General features: G+C 52.9%; 1 protein-coding gene across 4 annotated transcripts in view; it reads right to left on the bottom strand.

The window, feature by feature from the left end:
• The window catches only part of LOC116952798 (inositol 1,4,5-trisphosphate-gated calcium channel ITPR1-like), a 275,732-nt gene that overhangs the window by 126,636 nt on the left and 127,640 nt on the right, over positions 1-21,456 (bottom strand). For all 4 annotated transcript variants that reach the window (XM_032972456.2, XM_076074483.1, XM_076074484.1 and 1 more), the window contains 7 exons: positions 20,633-20,781; positions 16,959-17,070; positions 14,054-14,228; positions 10,638-10,858; positions 7,183-7,372; positions 5,715-6,046; positions 107-307 (listed from right to left, as the gene is read on the bottom strand). In XM_032972456.2, the coding sequence (XP_032828347.2) occupies positions 107-307; positions 5,715-6,046; positions 7,183-7,372; positions 10,638-10,858; positions 14,054-14,228; positions 16,959-17,070; positions 20,633-20,781 (1,380 nt within the window). The remainder of the gene's footprint in view (positions 1-106; positions 308-5,714; positions 6,047-7,182; positions 7,373-10,637; positions 10,859-14,053; positions 14,229-16,958; positions 17,071-20,632; positions 20,782-21,456) is intronic.

The following is a 21,456-nucleotide window of genomic DNA, read 5'->3' as shown; positions in this document are numbered from 1 at the left end:
CCACCGCTACCGGGCCGGCTCGACGGGAACATCAAGTGGGGAGAGGGAAGGAGGTGGGGGGGGGGGGTTCAGTGGTTGGGAGGCGGTCGCGGTCACCACCACCCACCTGGTTCTCGTGGCAGGGCCCCTGGCAGTACTCGGTGAGGCTCTCCAGCGTCTGGTTGATGAGGCCCACGTTGCGCTCGTTGATGTAGAGGCCCAGCAGGCCCAGGCCGCCTGTGGTGCTGCCGCAGATGCAGTCGAGGAACTGCAGCGTCTCGCACACCAGGTTGTAGTTGGTCTTGTTGCTCTGGCAGCGCAGGAAGTTCTGTCTCGCCGAGAGGGGTGGGGGGGGGGGCAGCGGGTCGGTGAGGTCGGAGGGCGATTGGTGAGGGTTTGGTGGGGTTAGAGGTCGGTCGCGGCGAGTTTAGAGAGATTCGTGCGGCCGATTGGTGCCCTGAGGTCGGAGGAGGGGTTCTGTGGGATCTTGGAATAGTGGAGTTGAGCTGGGATCAAGGTGGGGGGGGGGGGGAGGTCAAAGGTGAAGTCAATGTGTGGTCAGGGTGAGGCCACGGTGGGGTTTAGAGAGGGGGTCGGCGAGGTTGCTAGGATCGCTGGGGTGGGCTGGGCCGAGGCAGCAAGGGGGTTGGTGCTGACGCGATTTGCAACGGGTCCCTCGTGTGGCGTTTGACAGACCGTTGGGGAAAGCGACGTTAGCGAGCACCTATTAAGGCCAGCTCGGTGCACAGAGGTGGACGGAGAGTGGCAATCGCCTTCAGAGGGCTCCAAGTGGTCGCGAGCCCCATCACGCAATGGGGGAGTTGTGAGAGGGGAGGATTTGATTACATAAAGTACCCAGGGCAGATGCTTTCCTTGTGTGGGGCTGATGCTACAAAGCCCCGTCTCTTGGTAGCATGCGCCAGGTTCACCAGATCCTCCACATGGTTGACCAATAGGGATCCATCCATTGACCACACTCGGGCTTCAAGAAGCCTCCCATTGCATCTAAGTCAGATGGTACCGCAATGGAGAGCTTCTTGAACTACACGGTCAAAGAATATGTTCAATAGTTTAGGGGCCAGAAGACATCCCTGTCGCACCCCAGATACACGCACGCAGACCTACGCGCACACAGATACACACAAAGATACACGCTCATACACGTGCGCACACATGCACACAGACCCACGCACACAGAGATACACGCACACGCAGATACACACACATGCGCAGATACACACACAACTACAGAGACAAAGATACACCCACACACAGATACACACGCAGATACACGGACAAAGATATACGCACACACAGATACACACACAGATGATACACGCAGATACACACAGATACAGAGACAAAGATACACCCATGCACAGATATACACAGATACACACTCAAATACACACGTAGATACAGACACAAAGATACACCCACATACAGATACACACAGACACACACAGACACACAGACATACACAGACACACACAGATACACAATCAGATACACACGTAGATACAGACACAAAGATACACCCACATACAGACACACACAGAGACACACAGACACACACAGATACACACAGACACACACAGATACACACACAGATACACACAGACACACACAGAGACATACAGACACACTAACAGACAAACACAGATACACACAGATATACACAGACACACACAGACACACACAGATACACACAGACACACACAGATACACACAGAGACAAAGGCAACATGGTTGTATTAAATTTTCGTTTAATTTTAATTTAATCTCGCTGCTATGTTGCTCACAAGTTTCATCTTGTACTCGTTAAGTTATGCTTTATTTAATTTGTCATGCCTTAGCATTCGCTGTAATTTATAACAGTTATGTGTGTACTTGTGTGACATTTGTTCTCCTTTGAGAAATAGTCTTTTAGTCTCGATTTGACTCTCGACTGCTTTAAGAAAAAGAACATTTACTTTTACTATACAAAATAATTTTAGGGCAAAGTGCCGTCAGCGAGCTCCTATGAAGGCCGGCACGGCCAGCACCACGCCCGACCACCTTTGTCTCCCCCATGGCGATGTTTACACGCCGCACCAAGTACGCACACACTAATACACACGCCCCTCTACAAAGACAAAGATCCCCAGCATGTCTTTTAACAGACTGTAGGGTCAAGTGCTGTTAGCGAGCACCTATGAAGGCCGGCACGGCACACGAGGGGTCGGATGGCCAACACCACGCCCGGCCGCCTTTGTCTCCCTAGTGGCGATGTTTACACATCGCAGCAGGTACTCATTTGAGACCGAGTCGACCTAGCGGAGGCCCAGGACCGGTTCAGATAATCGTCACCGGTGTCGGCCGTGAGCGGAAATCGAACCCCTGGTCGCCAGGTTCGTAGCGCGGTGCGCTAACGCACACACACACACACGAATCTACATACACATATATACGTATGTCACACGCACACACACACACACGAATCTACATACACATATATACGTATGTCACACGCACACACGAATCTACATACACATATATACGTATGTCACACGCACACACACACACGAATCTACATACACATATATACGTATGTCACACGCACACACACACACGAATCTACATACACATATATACGTATGTCACACGCACACACACACACACGAATATACATACACATATATACGTATGTCACACGCACACACACACACACGAATCTACATACACATATATACGTATGTCACACACACACACACGAATCTACGTACACATATATACGTATGTCACACGCACACACACACACGAATCTACATACACATATATACGTATGTCACACGCACACACACACACACACGAATCTACGTACACATATATATGTATGTCACACGCACACATACACACACGAATCTACATACACATATATACGTATGTCACACGCACACACACACACACGAATCTACATACACATATATACGTATGTCACACGCACACACACACACACGAATCTACATACACATATATACGTATGTCACACGCACACACACACACGAATCTACATACACATATATACGTATGTCACACGCACACACACACACGAATCTACGTACACATATATACGTATGTCACACGCACACACACACACGAATCTACATACACATATATACGTATGTCACACGCACACACACACACACACGAATCTACGTACACATATATATGTATGTCACACGCACACATACACACACGAATCTACATACACATATATACGTATGTCACACGCACACACACACACACGAATCTACATACACATATATACGTATGTCACACGCACACACACACACACGAATCTACATACACATATATACGTATGTCACACGCACACACACACACACGAATCTACATACACATATATACGTATGTCACACGCACACACACACACACGAATCTACATACACATATATACGTATGTCACACGCACACACACACACACGAATCTACATACACATATATACGTATGTCACACGCACACACACACACGAATCTACATACACATATATATACGTATGTCACACGCACACACACACACGAATCTACATACACATATATACGTATGTCACACGCACACACACACACGAATCTACATACACATATATATACGTATGTCACACGCACACACACACACACGAATCTACATACACATATATACGTATGTCACACGCACACACACACACGAATCTACATACACATATATACGTATGTCACACGCACACACACACACGAATCTACATACACATATATACGTATGTCACACGCACACACACACACACGAATCTACATACACATATATACGTATGTCACACGCACACACACACACACGAATCTACATACACATATATATATACGTATGTCACACGCACACACACACACGAATCTACATACACATATATACGTATGTCACACGCACACACACACACGAATCTACATACACATATATACGTATGTCACACGCACACACACACACGAATCTACATACACATATATATACGTATGTCACACGCACACACACACACGAATCTACATACACATATATACGTATGTCACACGCACACACACACACGAATCTACATACACATATATACGTATGTCACACGCACACACACACACGAATCTACATACACATATATACGTATGTCACACGCACACACACACACAAATCTACATACACATATATACGTATGTCACACGCACACACACACGAATCTACATACACATATATACGTATGTCACACGCACACACGCACACAAAAGCACGCAGCAAAGAGACAAAGAGTCCCTGCGTAGTCTACGTAAGACCGTTGGAGAGAGCGCCGATGCAGCAAGCACCCACTCAACGGCGGAACGGCGCACGATGGATGATGGGGCTGAGTCAACGCCAAAGCAGGAGTTGAACTCGCGACCTTCCGAATCGCGAGCCGCCCGCTCCCTCACTCGCTCTTACTCGCTGAGCCACCAGGTTGGGAATTAAACGTGGTTGCAAAGAAAAACAATATTTTTTTTTATTCTTAGCTCTTTCGGTATTATTTTATTGTTTCCCTTCAACGTGACTTTACCGAAAGAGCTAAGAATATGAATTATTGCAGTCACGAAAGCTTTAGATCAAAATATATTTTTTTACCACAGTTTAACACCAATATTATCCACAATCGATTTTTTTTTAAGGTTTAGATCGCCTAAATATATAAACCGCCACCACCCGTCACGTAAAAAACAAAACGTGCCAATTCTTTTCTAGTACAGCACACCGGTATGTTGGAGAGGAAACCCACTGTACTCAAATTGTAAATGTTGTGGGTTTACTCTCTAACACACCGGTGTGCTGAACCAGTAACGAATTGGCACGTTCTGTTTACGTGACAAACCTCACTCATTGGGCTGTGTCGGGTGGTGGCGGGTTTTAACGACGCACATTTATAGCTATGCGACCTAACACAAAAGCAAACACACCAAAAGCTCGATTGCGGATTGACCACATCGTGCCCTGGATTCCGCCAAGCGGCGCTCGCTCGGCCGGACACCGTCAACGCTTCACGGTTACGCTGTTGCTGTCACTCGCTGGCCATCTCTCAATCGAGAGGCGTGACCAGCGGCCCAGCGGCGTTGCCGCCCGCGTCTGCAGCGGCCCGCTCGTCACTTCTGCTGCCGTGTGACCCCATAAGGCTGCCCCGCTCCACGACAAGCCCTGCCCGGTGAGTCGGCGGGCAGCGAAGGGGGCGCCACGGAGAATGTTATCGCCCTCGCCTGGTACGCAGGAGCGCATGAGTTCGATTACGGACCCTGACGATGCCTGTTGTTGTATATTCGGAGTCCGTGTGATCTCTCTCTCTCTCTCCCTGTGGATTTTCTTCTCCAGGTTCCTCCGTTTTAAGAAACGCGCGTTTAGATCAATTGGCTGCGACTATAAATCCCCACGTGTGATGATAATGATGATGTTGGTGCAAGCCACTTCAACGACGACAAGTTACCGTCACGGGCGGGGCCAAGGTCGCCTCTGAAAAAGGGCCACTACACCTCAGCGGCCTTCACCCGGGAATAAAAAAAAATATATAAAAATTAATGAGAATAATAATAATGAAAATTAAAAAAAGAGAGTTTTCATTTAGGATGGGGCTCAGCTGCCACCGGACGCGCAACACAACGTGGCGGGTCGTTACGCGCGGGACGTGCGGCCGGACGCTGGTCACCTGCAGGTCCCTGTTATGGTTCTCGCACATGAGCTGCAGGAAGCGCAAGATGGGCTCCATGATGACCACGACGGGGCTCATCTCCCCGTCGTCCCGCGTCGCGCCAAGGGCCCCCCCACCGCCGCCGAGCCCCCCGCCCCCCACGATGGGGCCCCCGCCGCCGACCCCGCCGCCGACTCCGCCGCCGGTGATGCTGCCCGCCGCGCCGGCCGCGTCGTCCGGGTCGAGGTCGCGACCTCGCCGGTAGTGGCTGAAGGCCTTCTGGGTGGCGACGGTGGCCTCGGCCAGCTGATCGCGCATCTCCTCGCTTATGCCCGCGACCGAACTCCTCACTGACGCACGCGCGCACGCACGCAAAGACAAAGATCCCACGCGTAGTCTTGAACAGTAAATTAAACGAAACAAATCTTTATTTGCAATGTTATTCGGGTTGGTGTCGTGTTGGGACGGCAGCCAAAGGAGTAAAATGCTTCCCGGGAAGAGTACGTCATCCGTGGACATGGAGCGACGAAATATATAACGTTTTAGTCTCACCAGGTGAGGCCCGCTGAACTATTTCGCTCTTTTCCAGGAGTGAGCTGGCTATCACAAATTATATCTCATTGATGTACAGTATAGCAGCCAAATATTGCTCGCCACCGACGAGTGCCGTGACCAGGTCTCCATGGGAGTCGACGGGTCTCTTTGCGAGTTTGTATGTATGTATCATCATCATCATCAGCAGCAGCATCTCATCATCATCAGCCATGATCACTCCACTGCCGAATGAAAGCCTCCTCATGCCATTGTGCGGGCTCTATGTGAGTCCATGACTCAATCGGTCTCATCTGTGAGCCTACACGCCACTCGAGAACCCGGTCCACAACGCACAGCGGCCGCGATCTCAAGCGGTGACCGGCTCGGTATCTAGGCTCATCCGTGCAACTCCCGGACGTCTGTGACAAAGACAGTCACAGCTCATCGGATTCCTCCAGTCTAAATGTTCGTGTGCGTGCACGTTGAACTTATCGGCGAAGAGAAATTCGTTTTCAAATTAGATTTGAAAGTGCCAGAGCTCCCGGCGACTCCCTAATATCGGAAGGAAGAGCGTTCCAGACGGACGCAGAAACACATCTGAGAGCGACGGGGTCACCGTCTTTTTGTCCGACGTTTAGCTGCGAGGATTTACCGGAGTTCACGTGACCACGGCTTATGCTCCATGACGAGCTCAGCGAAGCATTGTGCGCCTCATTTGTGGCAAGACATCTGCATGCAAACCAAACGGCTGCGGCCTCACAGCGCATTCGTTCAGCGGTCAACAATTGCAGCTCAGCGAGCACCGGACGGACACGGTCGGAACTTGCGGTGAACAGCAACAAACAAAAAAAAATTCCGATCAAGATTCCGAGCGCCTCTGACCTCTTGAACCCTGAGCATCCGCCAAACCGCTCCCCGCCCCCCCCCCCCCGCCCCCCCCCCCCCCGCTTACTACGTCGGCGGCGGATGAGCGGCTCTCTCTCTGGTGGGCTCTCGTCGTCACGGCGCCGGCCCCCGAGCTCGCTGGCGCTCACGGTCACCGTGGCCTTGATCTCCTGCTGGGCGGCCTTCATGCGCTCGTGGAAGACACGGAAGAAGCACTCGGAGCGGCGGTCCTCCGTCAGGCGGCGGAAGAACGAGTGCTGGAGGGGGAGGGGGGGGTAGGGCGGGGGAGAGGATGGGGGACACGAGGATCAACGCAAGGATCATCATCATCATCATCAAGGATCCGCACCTCCGCTTGAGCAAGCTTGGCTACGTACGGTGCGAAAAAAGGTCAACGTACATACGTAGAAGGGTCACGGGTGCGAATGATGACGGAAACTGGCGGACGTCACTTCTCTGTCACGTGTCCATCCGTCACGCGTCCGGCCGCACGTCCCGCGCATAACGAGAGAGTGAGTGTATGGGTGAGTAGGTGAGAGAGTGAGTGTATGGGTGAGTAGGTGAGAGGGTGAGTGTATGGGTGAGTATGTGAGAGAGTGAGTGTATGGGTGAGTAGGTGAGAGGGTGAGTGTATGGGTGAGTATGTGAGAGAGTGAGTGTATGGGTGAGTAGGTGAGAGAGTGAGTGTATGGGTGAGTAGGTGAGAGATTGAGTGTATGGGTGAGTAGGTGAGAGAGTGAGTGTATGGGTGAGTAGGTGAGAGGGTGAGTGTATGGGTGAGTAGGTCAGAGGGTGAGTGGAGATGCGAGTGAATGGATGGGTGAGTAGGTGAGAGAGTGAGTGGAGGGGTGAGTAGGTCAGAGGGTGAGTGGAGAGGCGAGTGAATGGATGGGTGAGTAGGTGAGAGGGTGAATGGATGGGTGAGTAAGTGAGGGAGTGAGTGTATGGGTGAGTAGGTGAGAGAGTGAGTGCATGGGTGAGTAGGTGAGAGAGTGAGTGGATGGGTGAGTAGGTGAGAGGGTGAGTGTATGGGTGAGTATGTGAGAGAGTGAGTGTATGGGTGAGTAAGTGAGAGGGTGAGTGTATGGGTGAGTAGGTGAGAGAGTGAGTGTATGGGTGAGTAGGTGAGAGAGTGAGTGTATGGGTGAGTAGGTGAGAGAGTGAGTGTATGGGTGAGTAGGTGAGAGGGTGAGTGTATGGGTGAGTAGGTCAGAGGGTGAGTGGAGATGCGAGTGAATGGATGGGTGAGTAGGTGAGAGAGTGAGTGGAGGGGTGAGTAGGTCAGAGGGTGAGTGGAGAGGCGAGTGAATGGATGGGTGAGTAGGTGAGAGGGTGAATGGATGGGTGAGTAAGTGAGAGAGTGAGTGTATAGGTGAGTAGGTGAGAGAGTGAGTGCATGGGTGAGTAGGTGAGAGAGTGAGTGGATGGGTGAGTAGGTGAGAGGGTGAGTGTATGGGTGAGTATGTGAGAGAGTGAGTGTATGGGTGAAGAAGTGAGAGGGTGAGTGTATGGGTGAGTAGGTGAGAGAGTGAGTGTATGGGTGAGTAGGTGAGAGAGTGAGTGTATGGGTAAGTAGGTGAGGAGGTGAGTGTATGGATGAGTAGGTGAGAGAGTGAATGGATGGGTGAGTAGGTGAGAGAGTGAATGTATGGGTGAGTTGGTGAGAGAGTGAGTGTATGGGTGAGTAGGTGAGAAGGTGAGTGTATGGATGAGTAGGTGAGAGAGTGAGTGTATGGGTGAGTAGGTGAGAGAGTGAATGTATGGGTGAGTAGGTGAGAGGGTGAGTGAAGAGGCGAGTGAATGGATGGGTGAGTAGGTGAGAGAGTGAGTGTATGGGTGAGTAGGTGAGAAAGTGAGTGTATGGGTGAGTAGGTGAGAGGGTGAATGGATGGGTGAGTAGGTGAGAGAGTGAGTGTATGGGTGAGTAGGTGAGAGAGTGAGTGTATGGGTAAGTAGGTGAGGAGGTGAGTGTATGGATGAGTAGGTGAGAGAGTGAATGGATGGGTGAGTAGGTGAGAGAGTGAATGTATGGGTGAGTTGGTGAGAGAGTGAGTGTATGGGTGAGTAGGTGAGAAGGTGAGTGTATGGATGAGTAGGTGAGAGAGTGAGTGTATGGGTGAGTAGGTGAGAGAGTGAATGTATGGGTGAGTAGGTGAGAGGGTGAGTGAAGAGGCGAGTGAATGGATGGGTGAGTAGGTGAGAGAGTGAGTGTATGGGTGAGTAGGTGAGAAAGTGAGTGTATGGGTGAGTAGGTGAGAGGGTGAATGGATGGGTGAGTAGGTGAGAGAGTGAGTGTATGGGTGAGTAGGTGAGAGAGTGAATGGATGGGTGAGTAGGTGTAATGTATTGTGGTGTTTCCGTCCTCTCTCTATACATCTCAACCCCTTATCAGTGCCCTGCCTTATCACAGACCAATTCGGACCTTACTGGTCACCCCGTGCCCCTTATAAATCTCAACGTTTATCCTACAAAGTCACCATCACCCCGTGCCCCTTTATAGATCTCAACGTTCATCCTACAAAGTCACCATCACCCCGTGCCCCTTATAGATCTCAACGTTCATCCTACAAAGTCACCATCACGAGGGAGAAACACAAACAAATAGACAAAACAATTGCTTTGCCCGTATTTAAAACTCAGTGTGCCTGTATAAGAATACTGGGTAAACTGCATGGGTTAACACCCATGCTACACCTGTACCGCAGTGCTGCAGCTCGTTCCCATGTACAGGGGTGCTTCAAATTCATTTCAACACTTCCGAGAATTCGCAACCGCGCCACGAGAAATGTGCCTCCGTGCTCCGGAGATCACCCGCAGAGAAGGTTCCAGGCCACGCGTTGGCAACGACGGCCAACGAGTTTCGAGAGACTCTTTGACCTTTTGAAGGAGAGTAACACTGCGTTTGTTTAACACGTAGGCTTAAATTTTGATTTAAATTTTGATTTAAAGCTTTCGTGACTGCAGTAATTCATATTCTTAGTTTTTTCGGTAAAGTCACGTTGTATATATAACATATATTTTTTTATTTTGTTGTTTCTCTTCAACGTGACTTTACCGAAAAAACTAAGAATACGTAGGCTTAAGTTAAGTGATGACGTCACCCTGCTGCTCTATATAAAACCGGGAGCAAGCGAGGGCTTTACCATTCTGGCGAATTGCCCGATGATGCTGGATGTATTTACCAGCGAAACGTCGTACTCAAACTGTAAATGTTGTAGATTCACTCTTCAACACACACCGGTGGGCTAAAGTAGTGAATTATTTGTCTTTTGTCAACGTGACACTTTTTTTTTCTGCTGATTGGCCGTGTCGGGTGGTGGAAGGGTTACGACACATTTATAAATAAACGCGATCCAACCCAAAAACAACCTTTATTATGAATAACACTGCGTTTGTTATCGCCTCAAAGTGTCGTGTCGGATCGTCCGTTCGTTTCGCCATTCAAAACGAACAGTGCCACGTCAGGCGTTCTCGTGTCGGTTCCGAGGGCCCCCCCTTCGCAGCGGCGGTGCGGCCGGCCACCTGTATGGTGGTGTTGCCACCCTCAAGCAGCGCGATGCCGAGGAGGATGGTCTCGTGGAAGACGCGGTCGCTGGCGGCGCCCATGATGAGGTCGATGACGAGGTCGGCCGCCCCCTCCCTCTCCAGGTGGCACTGCACCTCCACCAGCGTCATGTCGGCGCGCCGGTGCTGCTGCTGCTGCTGCAGGTGATGCTCCTGGAGCGCCGCCACCGTGCCCAGGCCTGGTGGTGGCGGGGGAGCGGGGGGGCGGGGGGAGGTCAGCGGTTGGGGGGGGGCGGCCACTGCGGCCGCCACGGCGGCTACGGCGGTTGACGATCGAGGAGACGCGGTGAGGGAGACGAGGAGAGAGACGAGGAGGGAGGGAGACGAGGAGGGAGGGAGGGAGACGAGGAGGGAGGGAGATGAGGAGGTGCGGGAGACGAGGAGGGAGACGAGGAGGGAGACGAGGAGGGGAGGAGGGAGGGAGACGAGGAGGGAGAGAGACGAGGAGGGAGATGAAGAGGGAGGGAGACGAGGAGGGAGACGAGGAGGGAGACGAGGAGGGAGGGGAGGGAGACGAGGAGGGAGATGAGGAGGGAGACGAGGAGGGAGGGGAGGGAGACGAGGAGGGAGATGAGGAGGGAGATGAGGAGGGAGGGGAGGGAGACGAGGAGGGAGACTAGGAGGGAGGGAGACGAGGAGGGAGGGAGGGAGACGAGGAGGGAGGGAGATGAGGAGGTGCGGGAGACGAGGAGGGAGACGAGGAGGAGGGGAGGAGGGAGGGAGACGAGGAGGGAGAGAGAAGAGGAGGGAGATGAAGAGGGAGGGAGACGAGGAGGGAGACGAGGAGGGAGGGGAGGGAGACGAGGAAGGAGACGAGGAGGGAAATGAGGAGGGACAGAGACGAGGAGGGAGGGAGACGAGTAGGAGGGAGACGAGGAGGAGGGAGATGAGGAGGGAGGGAGATGAAGAGGTGAAGGAGACCAGGAGGGAGATGAGGAGGAGGGGCGAGAGACGAGGAGGGAGCGAGATGAGTGAGGGAGGCAGGGAAGGAGGAGGGGGAGGGGGGGACGCTGAAGGTCACGGCGAGCGGGGGAGACTGCTCGCCTGGGGATTGCGCGACGACGACGACGCGATGTGTCAAAATGTGTGACACGGAAAACACGCACACACACTCGTACACACACACACACTCTCGCACACACACACGTACACGCGCACACACACACACACGTACACACACACACTCGTACACACACACACACTCTCGCACACACACACGTACACGCGCACACACACACACACGTACACACACACACTCGTACACACACACACACTCTCGCACACACACACGTACACACGCACACACACACACACACGTACACACACACACTCGTACACACTCGCACGGGCAGACGGGCGCCCGTGCGCGAACACACCGTCACAGATCACACGCCAGCATGCTCTCCCTCTCTCACACACACACACACACGTGTACATACACCCACTAACACACACACACGTGTACATACACCCACTAACACACACACACACACACGTGTACATACACCCACTAACACGCAACAAACAAACAAACGCGGCACGCTACACGACACCAGCCGCCGTGCGTCCGGCCAGGTGCATTACGAGGAGGTCACGTGACACGTCGAATGTTCGCTGGCGGGGAAGTCACGGGACAGGCCCAGCAGGGGCCGTGGGCCGGCTGACCGAGATGAATGGCAGATGCACCACCCGTGCCTCCCACTGTGCCAGCTCGCTGTGTTTTAGCCGCCCGGCGCTCCGCTCGTTGTTGTGAGCGTCGCTCCTCCGCCCTCCGTTGTTGCTGGAGGGCGACTGCCTCCAACTGCCCAGTAGCATCCTTCACGAGCCTCCTCCACAGAGGCCGATCTTGACACAAGTCCGCTCAGCTCCACGTCCTCCTCTACTAAGTCACTCCGTCTCTTCTCTTGCCCGTGCCATGCCCATTTAACCCCCTCTATCCGGCCAAACAGAACCTGTTTGGGCATGCGGTGGCTGGAGGTGCAGGCTACATGACCCAGCCAAAGCAGCCTTGCCTGCCGGAGCAACCCACCGATGATGGGGACTGCGTCCAGATCTTTCAAAGGACCTGTGAACTCCGTACACTGTATTCTAGCCTACAGATTAAACCCAGGATGGATTGGCAGGCATGTTTTCGGCACCTTCAATTAGCCCAGTTGGCTACGTACGGTGCAATAGAAGTTCAACATACATACATAGACTCACTCACCCACTCACGGTTGGCTACGTACGGTCCAAAATAACTTGATTTGAAGCTTTCGTGACTGCAGGAATTACTCTTTGATTCTTTCGGTAAAGTCACGTAAGTTCAACATACATACACACACTCACTCACCCACTCACCCACTCACCCACTCAAAGTTGGCTACATCAGGTCCAAAAGAAGTTCAACATACATACATACACTCACTCACTCACCCACTCAAAGTTGGCTACGTACGGTTCGAAAGAAGTTCAACATACATAGACTCACCCGCTCACTCACCCACCCACTCACGGTTGGCTACATCAGGTCCAAAAGAAGTTCAACATACATACAACAACAACCGCCATTCGCCACTAAGTGGCGGTGACGTCACCACGACGCTTGTGCCAGGCAATGTGCACCTTGAGGCCACGTGAAGTGTCGAACGCCCGCTGACAGGAGGTCACGGGGCAGACCCAGCAGGTGCCACGGGTCGACTGACTGAGATGACTGAGATGACTGGCTGATGCACCACCTGTGCCCCCTACTGTGCCAACCTGCTGTGCTTTAGCCACCCGGCGCTCCGCTCGTTGTTGTGAGCGTCGCTCCTCCGCCCTCCGTTGTTGTTGGAGGGCGACTACCTCCAACTGCCCAGTAGCGTCCTTCACGAGCCTCCTCCACAGAGGCCGATCTTGACACCGCTGGTACCAGTCATCGGCAAGTTCACTCAGCTCCACGTCCTCCTGTACCACATCACTCCATCTCTTCTCTAGCCCGTGCCGCGCCCGTTTTGCCCCCTCGATCCGGCCGAACAAAAGCTGTTTCGGCATGCGGTGGCTGGGCATGCGGGCTACATGGCCCAGCCAACGCAGCCTTGCCTGCTGGAGGAGCTCACCGATGGGACCTTGCCCAGATCTTTCAAGGATTTGTGAGCTCCTCACACAATCCAGCCTGGTTAAACCCAGGATGTATCGTAGGCAGGCCAGCCTAAATGTTTCTAACCGGCGAAGATGCAGAGAAGGGAGGGACATACACTCACCCACTCACCCACCCACTCACCCACTCACCCACTCACGGTTGGCTACGTACGGTCCGACAGAAGTTCAACCACGGGTACACGCGTGCCTTCACCACCACGGCCCCCCACTCCGTCACTCGCAACGCAGCAGCAGTGCTCAGCAGGGGCACGCACCTGGCACGTGCGCCGGTGTAGGGCGGCTCACGGCGACGGCGGCGGCGGCGGCGGCGGCGGCGGAGAGCGGCCCGTTCACGTAGTAGGCCATGCTGGAGCGGCGAGCGAGACCGCCCCCGGTGCTGCTGGCACTGCCGTAGTAGCGATTGAGCAGCGTCTGCCTCAGCGCCTCTCCCTGCACGCGCGGCGGTGACGGCGGCGGCGGCAACAACGGCAGTGACAACAGTGACGATGGCAGCAAATCTCCTCGGTTCTTTCGGTGAAGTCGCGTTCGAAGGGAAATAATAAAGTAATAATGAAACATTTATTATTATTATTTTATTATGTTTTAAAATAAAAACATTATTATTATTGTACGATGTTTTCTTTTTTTATTATTATTTTATTATTTACCTTCTGCGTGCTCTTTACCGAAAGAACCAAGAGGATGAATCCCTGCAGTCGCGAAAGCTTTAAATCGAAAAATAACAACAATATCGATAATAACAACGGTAATAGCAACAACTATAATAATAACAATGATAACAATAACAGCAGTAACAACAATAACAATAGCAACGGTACAAACAATTACAATAATAACAACAATACTAACAATAGCAACAACGCCAATAACAATATCAACAATAACGGCAATAACAATGATAACAACCGTCGTTATTTTAATTTGTAACGCCACCACTGCCACCACCGTCTGTCCCGTGACCTCCTTGCCAGTGAACTTTTGACGCTCCGTATGTGTACGTGTGTACGTGTGTACGTGTGTGTGTGTGCGCGCGCGAACGTGCTGAACTTCTTTCGCACCGCGCGGAGCCGACCGTGATAATCGGAGGTGCGGGTTCAATTTTTTGGACCACGGTTAACATCGGAGGAGATTGGTCCTGGGCCACTGCTTCCTAATATCGGAAGGAGGAAGTGAGCGTTCCAGACGGCCGCAGAAGCGCATCTGAGAGCGCCGCGCGATGCGGTGATCACCGTCTTCGTTCGGTGCTTAGCCAAAAGCCGCTGCTGCGAGGATGACCGGATGCTTCGTGCTCCCTGTGGCAAGTACTCTGCGTGCAATGAGCGCGAGCTCATTGCACGTTGGTTCGACCGCCGCGAATCCAGCGAAGCTCGGCGAGCACCGGACGGACGCGGTGTCGGATGTTGGAGTCAGCCCCGTCACGGCGCCTGCCAAAGAATTCCAGTGGATTCCAAAAAGGAGGCTTCAGCGGGGCACATTTGCGGCGGATGTTTTTATAGGAGTTTTGGCCGATGGTGGGGGCGAGCGGAGTTTCGTTTGAGATGTGAGATTCCCGTAATCAATCAAGAGCCTTGAGCTGGCACCACCAAGATCGCGGCGCATCGGCCGCCTCCGATTAAAACCAGCTTCTCAAGTGGAACGCGCCTTGATGGGTTTCAGCAAGGCCACCAAATAACATATGCAGAGACGCCCGTAGGCCTAAAAAGCAACTCACAGACTTACATAATGGCCCAGAGACCCACAGGGTCATAGAGATTGAGTTGTGATTAAAACCGGGTTCTCAAGCATCAAGTGAGTTGATGGAATCAGTCCGATCAGCAATGACTTACACAGAGATCCATGCACTTACATAGAGACCCATAGACTCACATAGAGACCAATAGACTCCCATAGCGACCCATAGACTCACACAGGCTCACACAGACTGAGTTGTAATTAAAATCGGGTTCTCAAGCGCAGTGGGTTGATGGTATCAGCCCGATCGGCAATTACGTTACAAAGTGAAAAAACCCCATTTCCACCAACGTTGATTCCGCACTTTATTTTCACTAAATTCCGGCTCTGAGAATGAATAATATACCGTCACGTGACGGACGTTACTGTCCGTGGCGGGCGGGAAAGTGCTGCGCCCTACCGTGCGGACCGGGCCGTCGCGTGAAGAGATCTCAGCCGTAGTTCTTTCGAGGTCTGCTTCTCTAACACGAAGGGTTTCAAATTATTTGGCGATGCCGCTGCTGCCGCTGCCGCTGAACCGGCAGCGGTGCTCAGGCGGAGTGAACACAAACAGCTCCACACGTTCATCAACAACACCGTGGGGAAAACATCTCTGAGAGGCGACGTTTCAGGCAATGACCCTTTGTTATTTACGTGCTATGAAGCGTCATAGCACGTCGCCTATCATATATATTTCCTTTTTAAGACTGCACTGTAATTGACACACGCGTTGAGTTTTACGCGATTATAGATTTTTTTTCTCCCCTTCTCATGACAGGATGCCGATAGTACAATCAGAATATACATCGGGGGAATAACGCGTGTATATATATTTATATTTTTGACCAGACACGAAAAGGTGTGGATCGAAGCTCAGTTGCAACTGAAAGTCTTACTCTCTCTGTCTGAATTGTGAGACAGAGAGAGTACGACGTGGAGTAGAGAACGCACACTGGTAAAACATACGAAAACTATATATATTTTTTTTACCAGGTAAGGCCAAAACCGAGCTACGTGGCTCTTATTCAGAAGCGACCTGGCCATCACAAACGAACGATCAACGAAAAGCTGGCTTATCACCACGTGGACATTCATAGCAGCCAAACACCCTAAAACGCGTGATGTTTTTCTTTTTCCTAAACGTGGGAGGGAAAAAAACTGGAGGAGCGGGAGAAAAATCCACGCGACCACGGGGAGAGAAACACCGCAAACTCCGGGCGTTGGTTGTCGGAATCGAACCCACGACCTCCGGTGTACCAGGCAAGGTAGGTGACGTCTCCTCGCCAGCGTGGCGCAACAAGAAGCTGCTGGACGGAAATGGCATGATTCCAACAAGTATGGGCTCGGGCTGGACGTGTCGCGAGAATCCACGCGCTTTATTTTTTGTTGTTGACGACGACGACGACGACGACGACAACGACGACGGCGGAGGGCGGCGAGAGAACTTACCTTTTCACCGTACACCCGGTCCTTGGCCAGCATCTCCCGCAGAGTCTGGAGCACCTTGATGCACAACTTCTCCTCGTTCTCCTCCAGCAGCTGCTTAGTGTGCCGAATCAGCCTGCGCACACGCACACGCACAACAACCGCCATTCGCCACTAAGTGGCGGTGACGTCACCACGACGCTTGTGCCAGGCTATGTGCACCCTGAGGCCACGTGAAGTGTCGAACGCCCGCTGGCAGGAGGTCACGGGGCAGACCCAGGTGCCACGGGTCGACTGACTGAGATGACTGGCTGATGCACCACCTGTGCCCCCTACTGTGCCAACCTGCTGTGCTTTAGCCACCCCGCGCTCCGCTCGTTGTTCTGAGCGTCGCTCCTCCGCCCTCCGTTGTTGTTGGAGGGCGACTACCTCCAACTGCCCAGTAGCATCCTTCACGAGCCTCCTCCACAGAGGCCGATCTTGACACCGCTGGTACCAGTCATCGGCAAGGCCACTCAGCTCCACGTCCTCCTGTACCACATCACTCCATCTCTTCTCTAGCCCGTGCCGCGCCCGCTTAGTCCCCTCAATCCGGCCGAACAAAAGCTGTTTCGGCATGCGGTGGCTGAGCATGCGGGCTACATGACCCAGCCATCGCAGCCTTGCCTGCCGGAGGAGCTCACCGATGGGACCCTGCCCATATCTTTCAAGGATTTGTGAGCTCCTCACACAATCCAGTCTGGTTAAACCCAGGATGGATCGTAGGCAGGCCAGCCTAAATGTTTCTAACCGGCGAAGATGTTCCATTAGGGGGGTCCACGATTCGCAAGCGTAGAGAAGGGAGGGAATGACCGTGGCCGAGAAGACCTGATGCTTAGTGCGGAGCGACAGACCAGGTAGCTTCCACACAGCGTTATGCAACTGATGAAAAGATATTGCCGCTCGACTGATTCGGAGTGAGCCCTCTGCTGTTAAACTGGAGCCAGTCATAAGCACACTGCCCAGGTATGGGAAACTCTCCACTCTCTCCACAACTGCCCCATCACCGATTGGGAGTTGTGGGGGTGGAGTGTCCGATGGTACAAAATACCCAGGCAGGTGCTTAGTTTTGGTGGGGCTGATGGTAAGGCCCCACCTCTTAGTGGCACGCTCCAGTCTCAGCAGCAGCGTCTCCAACTCCTCCTCTGACTGAGCAGCTATTACCAAATCATCAGCATACATAACGTGGTTGAGCAATAGGGAGCCATCCCTTGACCGCACCCGGGCATCGATTAGCCTCCCATTATATCTGTACCATATGGAGATTCCCCCGGTACAGCTATTGAAGGCTTCACGAACTACGTGGTCAAAATAGATGTTAAATAATGTGGGAGCCAGAGGACATCCCTGTCGCACCCCAAGGTGTACAGGGAATGGCTCTGACTGCCGGCCACGTAGTTTTACCCGGGCCCGCTCACCATCATGAAGGTCCTTAATGATCGTGAGCAGAGGGTCAGGTACTCCAAAAGCACGAAGAACGACCCAGAGCCCAGGCCTACTGATGGTATCATAGGCCTTGACCAGGTCAATAAAGCAGAGATGTAGGTCTTGTTGGAATTCCCTACACCTCTGCTGTAGCAGACGGACAGAAACTATGGCATCTGTGCAGGACCGCCCTTTCCTGAAACCGCATTGGGGCTCCGCAAGCCTCTCCTCAGCGTGCCTGGCAAGGCGATGCTGAATAATCCTTGCCAGGACCTTTCCCGGCACACTGAGGAGTGAGATGCCCCTGTATTTGTTACAGTCTGTGCGGTCCCCCTTCTTAAAAAGGGGGACCACCAGGGCATCCTTCCAATCCTGCGGAACCCGTCCAGTGGTCCAGACCGTTGTTATGATGTCATATAGGGCAGTCTGTGCACAAACGCCACCCTCCCTCAGCATTTCGCTTGGGAGATCATCTTTGCCCGCTGCCTTTCCTGGTCTCAGACTCCGGATCGCCTTCAATACTTCCTCAGCAGATGGCACCTCAGCCAGCCACTCACAGGGGGTGACTTCTTCCAATATTTGAGGCACCGCAGCCTCAGCAGGGTCATCCTCACCTTGTGCCACGATGTTTTCCTGGCTGTGGGATTTTCCCTCCCCCAGGACCTCACAGAAATGCTCAGCAAATCTGCGAACCTGTTCCTGGGGGTCGGAGATTGGATCACCGTTTTTTCCCCTAATGATGGTAATAGGTGTGGCGCTGCAGGTTACTTTTTTGATGGAGTTAAATAGAGATTTGTGATCACGGGCCACTGAGGCAGACTCCATCTCCTCAGCAACCCGCGACCACCACCCATCCTTGCAGCGCCTCACGGCTCTCCGAACCTCCGAGCGAAGGCTGCGGTAAGCCTCCTCATTCTCTGACGTGGGATTCTGTAGCCGATGACAGTGGGCCTGTCGCTTTTTCTCAACCATCCTGAACACCTCCTCTGTCAGCCAGGGTCTCTGGGGAGGTCTGGACCGCGTACCCAAAGCAGCCATTGCAGCTGCATGAGTCACAGTCCTAAACCTCGCCCATTTACCCTCGACATCAGGAGGAGTCGGGGACGATGCCCCATCCCAGCCGCAAGCGATGATGAAATTCTCGCTTGCAACTTTCATCAGATAACTGAGACCAGGCCACTTTATGTTGGAATGGGGTCCTGGGTGTACACCCACCACCGGAGTGGAAGAATGGCAGGCGCATCTTACAGATGACTAGTCGATGGTTAGAGGGCAGATCAGCTCCACGGTAGGTCCTGGTGTCAAGGACATGGGCTCGCATTCGCTGGTCCGTCACTATGTAGTCCAGAAGATGTTCTTGCTTGGACCCGGCATGCATCCATGATGTTGTGTGGATGCGCCGATGCCGGAACAGCGTGTTGGTAATTACAAGCCCATGGGCTGCACAAAAATCTAGCAGCCTCCTACCGTTGTTATTGAGCTGATCTGGCCCATGCCCTCCAATCACTCCAGACCAGGTGCCAGTATCATGACCAACTCGGGCATTGAAGTCACCCAACATGATGACTCTATCCCGAGGGGCCACTTTAGCCAGCACCTGTGACAGGAGGTCATAGAAGGCATCTGACTCATTGGCTTTGCCTGCATCCCTCCACGGATGTTCATCTTCGGTGGGGGCATAAGTAACCACGACCACCATTCCTCGCCTCCGGTTGATGGGAAGGCGAGCCCAAAGTAGCCTGGGGCTTACAGCTTACACACACGCACGCACACACACGCGCACACACACGCGCACACACACGCGCACACACACGCACGCGCACACACACACACGCGCACACACACACGCACGCGCACACACACACACGCACACACACACACACACACATACACGCACACACACACGCACGCGCACGCGCGCACAAAGACAAAAGATGTGAGCACTCCGCACCGGATACTCATTGAAGTATGCGTCGACCTAGCGAGAGGCCGAGGATTGGTTCAGATATTTGCCTCTGACGTTAAGCAGTGGCGGTGGCGGCGGTGTTCATGGCGTTGATGGTGGTGCTGGTCGTGGTGGTCGTGGCCGTGGCGGTGGTGGTGGTGGCGACGGCGGTGGTGGTGGTCGAGGTGGTGGTGGTCGTGGTGTTCATGGTGGTGGTAGTGGCAGTGGTGGTTGTGTTGGTGGTGGCGGCGGCGGTGGCGGCGGCGGTGGTGGTGGTGGTGGCGGTCACCTGCTGATAAATCCGCCGCTCTCACATTTCTGCCGGACGTCCGTTCCTTCCGGGAAGAGCATTTCCGGCCGGTGGAGGACGTCCACCAGGACAGACAACTCCGCCTGCACCAGCGGCCTCAGCTGCTCCTCCAGCGTCGCCACGATGTCCTTCCGGCAGAGTAATAAAAGAAAAAACTTCAAAAATCTACATTGCAAGGGGGGGTGGGGGGGGGCCAGGTGGAATCTCGCTCGTCCGTCAAACGTGAGCGAGCGTGCCTGTCTGTCGGGCGGTCACGGCGGGCGGGTAACTCGTGTTCATGTTTGTGGCGCAAAGGTGAATCAGGACTCGTTGTTACCAGAAGGAATGGTGTCGATGATGAGCTGTGTGTGACTGATGACCTTTGACCCACGCTAATGAAACCCTGACTCGTGATTGCCAACACGATTATCCTGTGGGGGCGACTACATTTTAAATTAAATTCAATAAAAGTTTCTTTCCATTCCCCTGAGGGTTGGGGGAAAATTTGGTGCAGACCACATCTTGGGAAAAGACGTGGAGACCGAGTGAGGCTTTGGGGGAAATTGTAAGAAGACACACACCACACCCACACACAAATGTCAAGGCAGCATTTTCATTTGGTGGACAATTATCATTGGGATGCAAGGTCACATAGAGTTGAGCCTGTAAAACACACACGGGTGCGTCGTGGCATAGATGATACTCGCTGGCCAAGTTTAAATATCCGCCATGGAGATGCATGGTGGGTATACAGAACATGCAAATGACACACATCGAGAGCGGCACACACAGAGCAACAAAGATCCCCCGTGTAGCCTGCAACG

Source organism: Petromyzon marinus, chromosome 48 (genome assembly GCF_048934315.1).
Source record: "Petromyzon marinus isolate PM22_M1 ecotype Great Lakes invasive population chromosome 48, UKy_Petmar_22M1.pri1.0, whole genome shotgun sequence".
NCBI classification, from domain to species: Eukaryota; Metazoa; Chordata; class Hyperoartia; order Petromyzontiformes; family Petromyzontidae; genus Petromyzon; species Petromyzon marinus.
The sequence above is the reverse complement of the archived record's forward strand: the minus strand, read 5'-3'. Positions and strand labels throughout refer to the sequence as shown.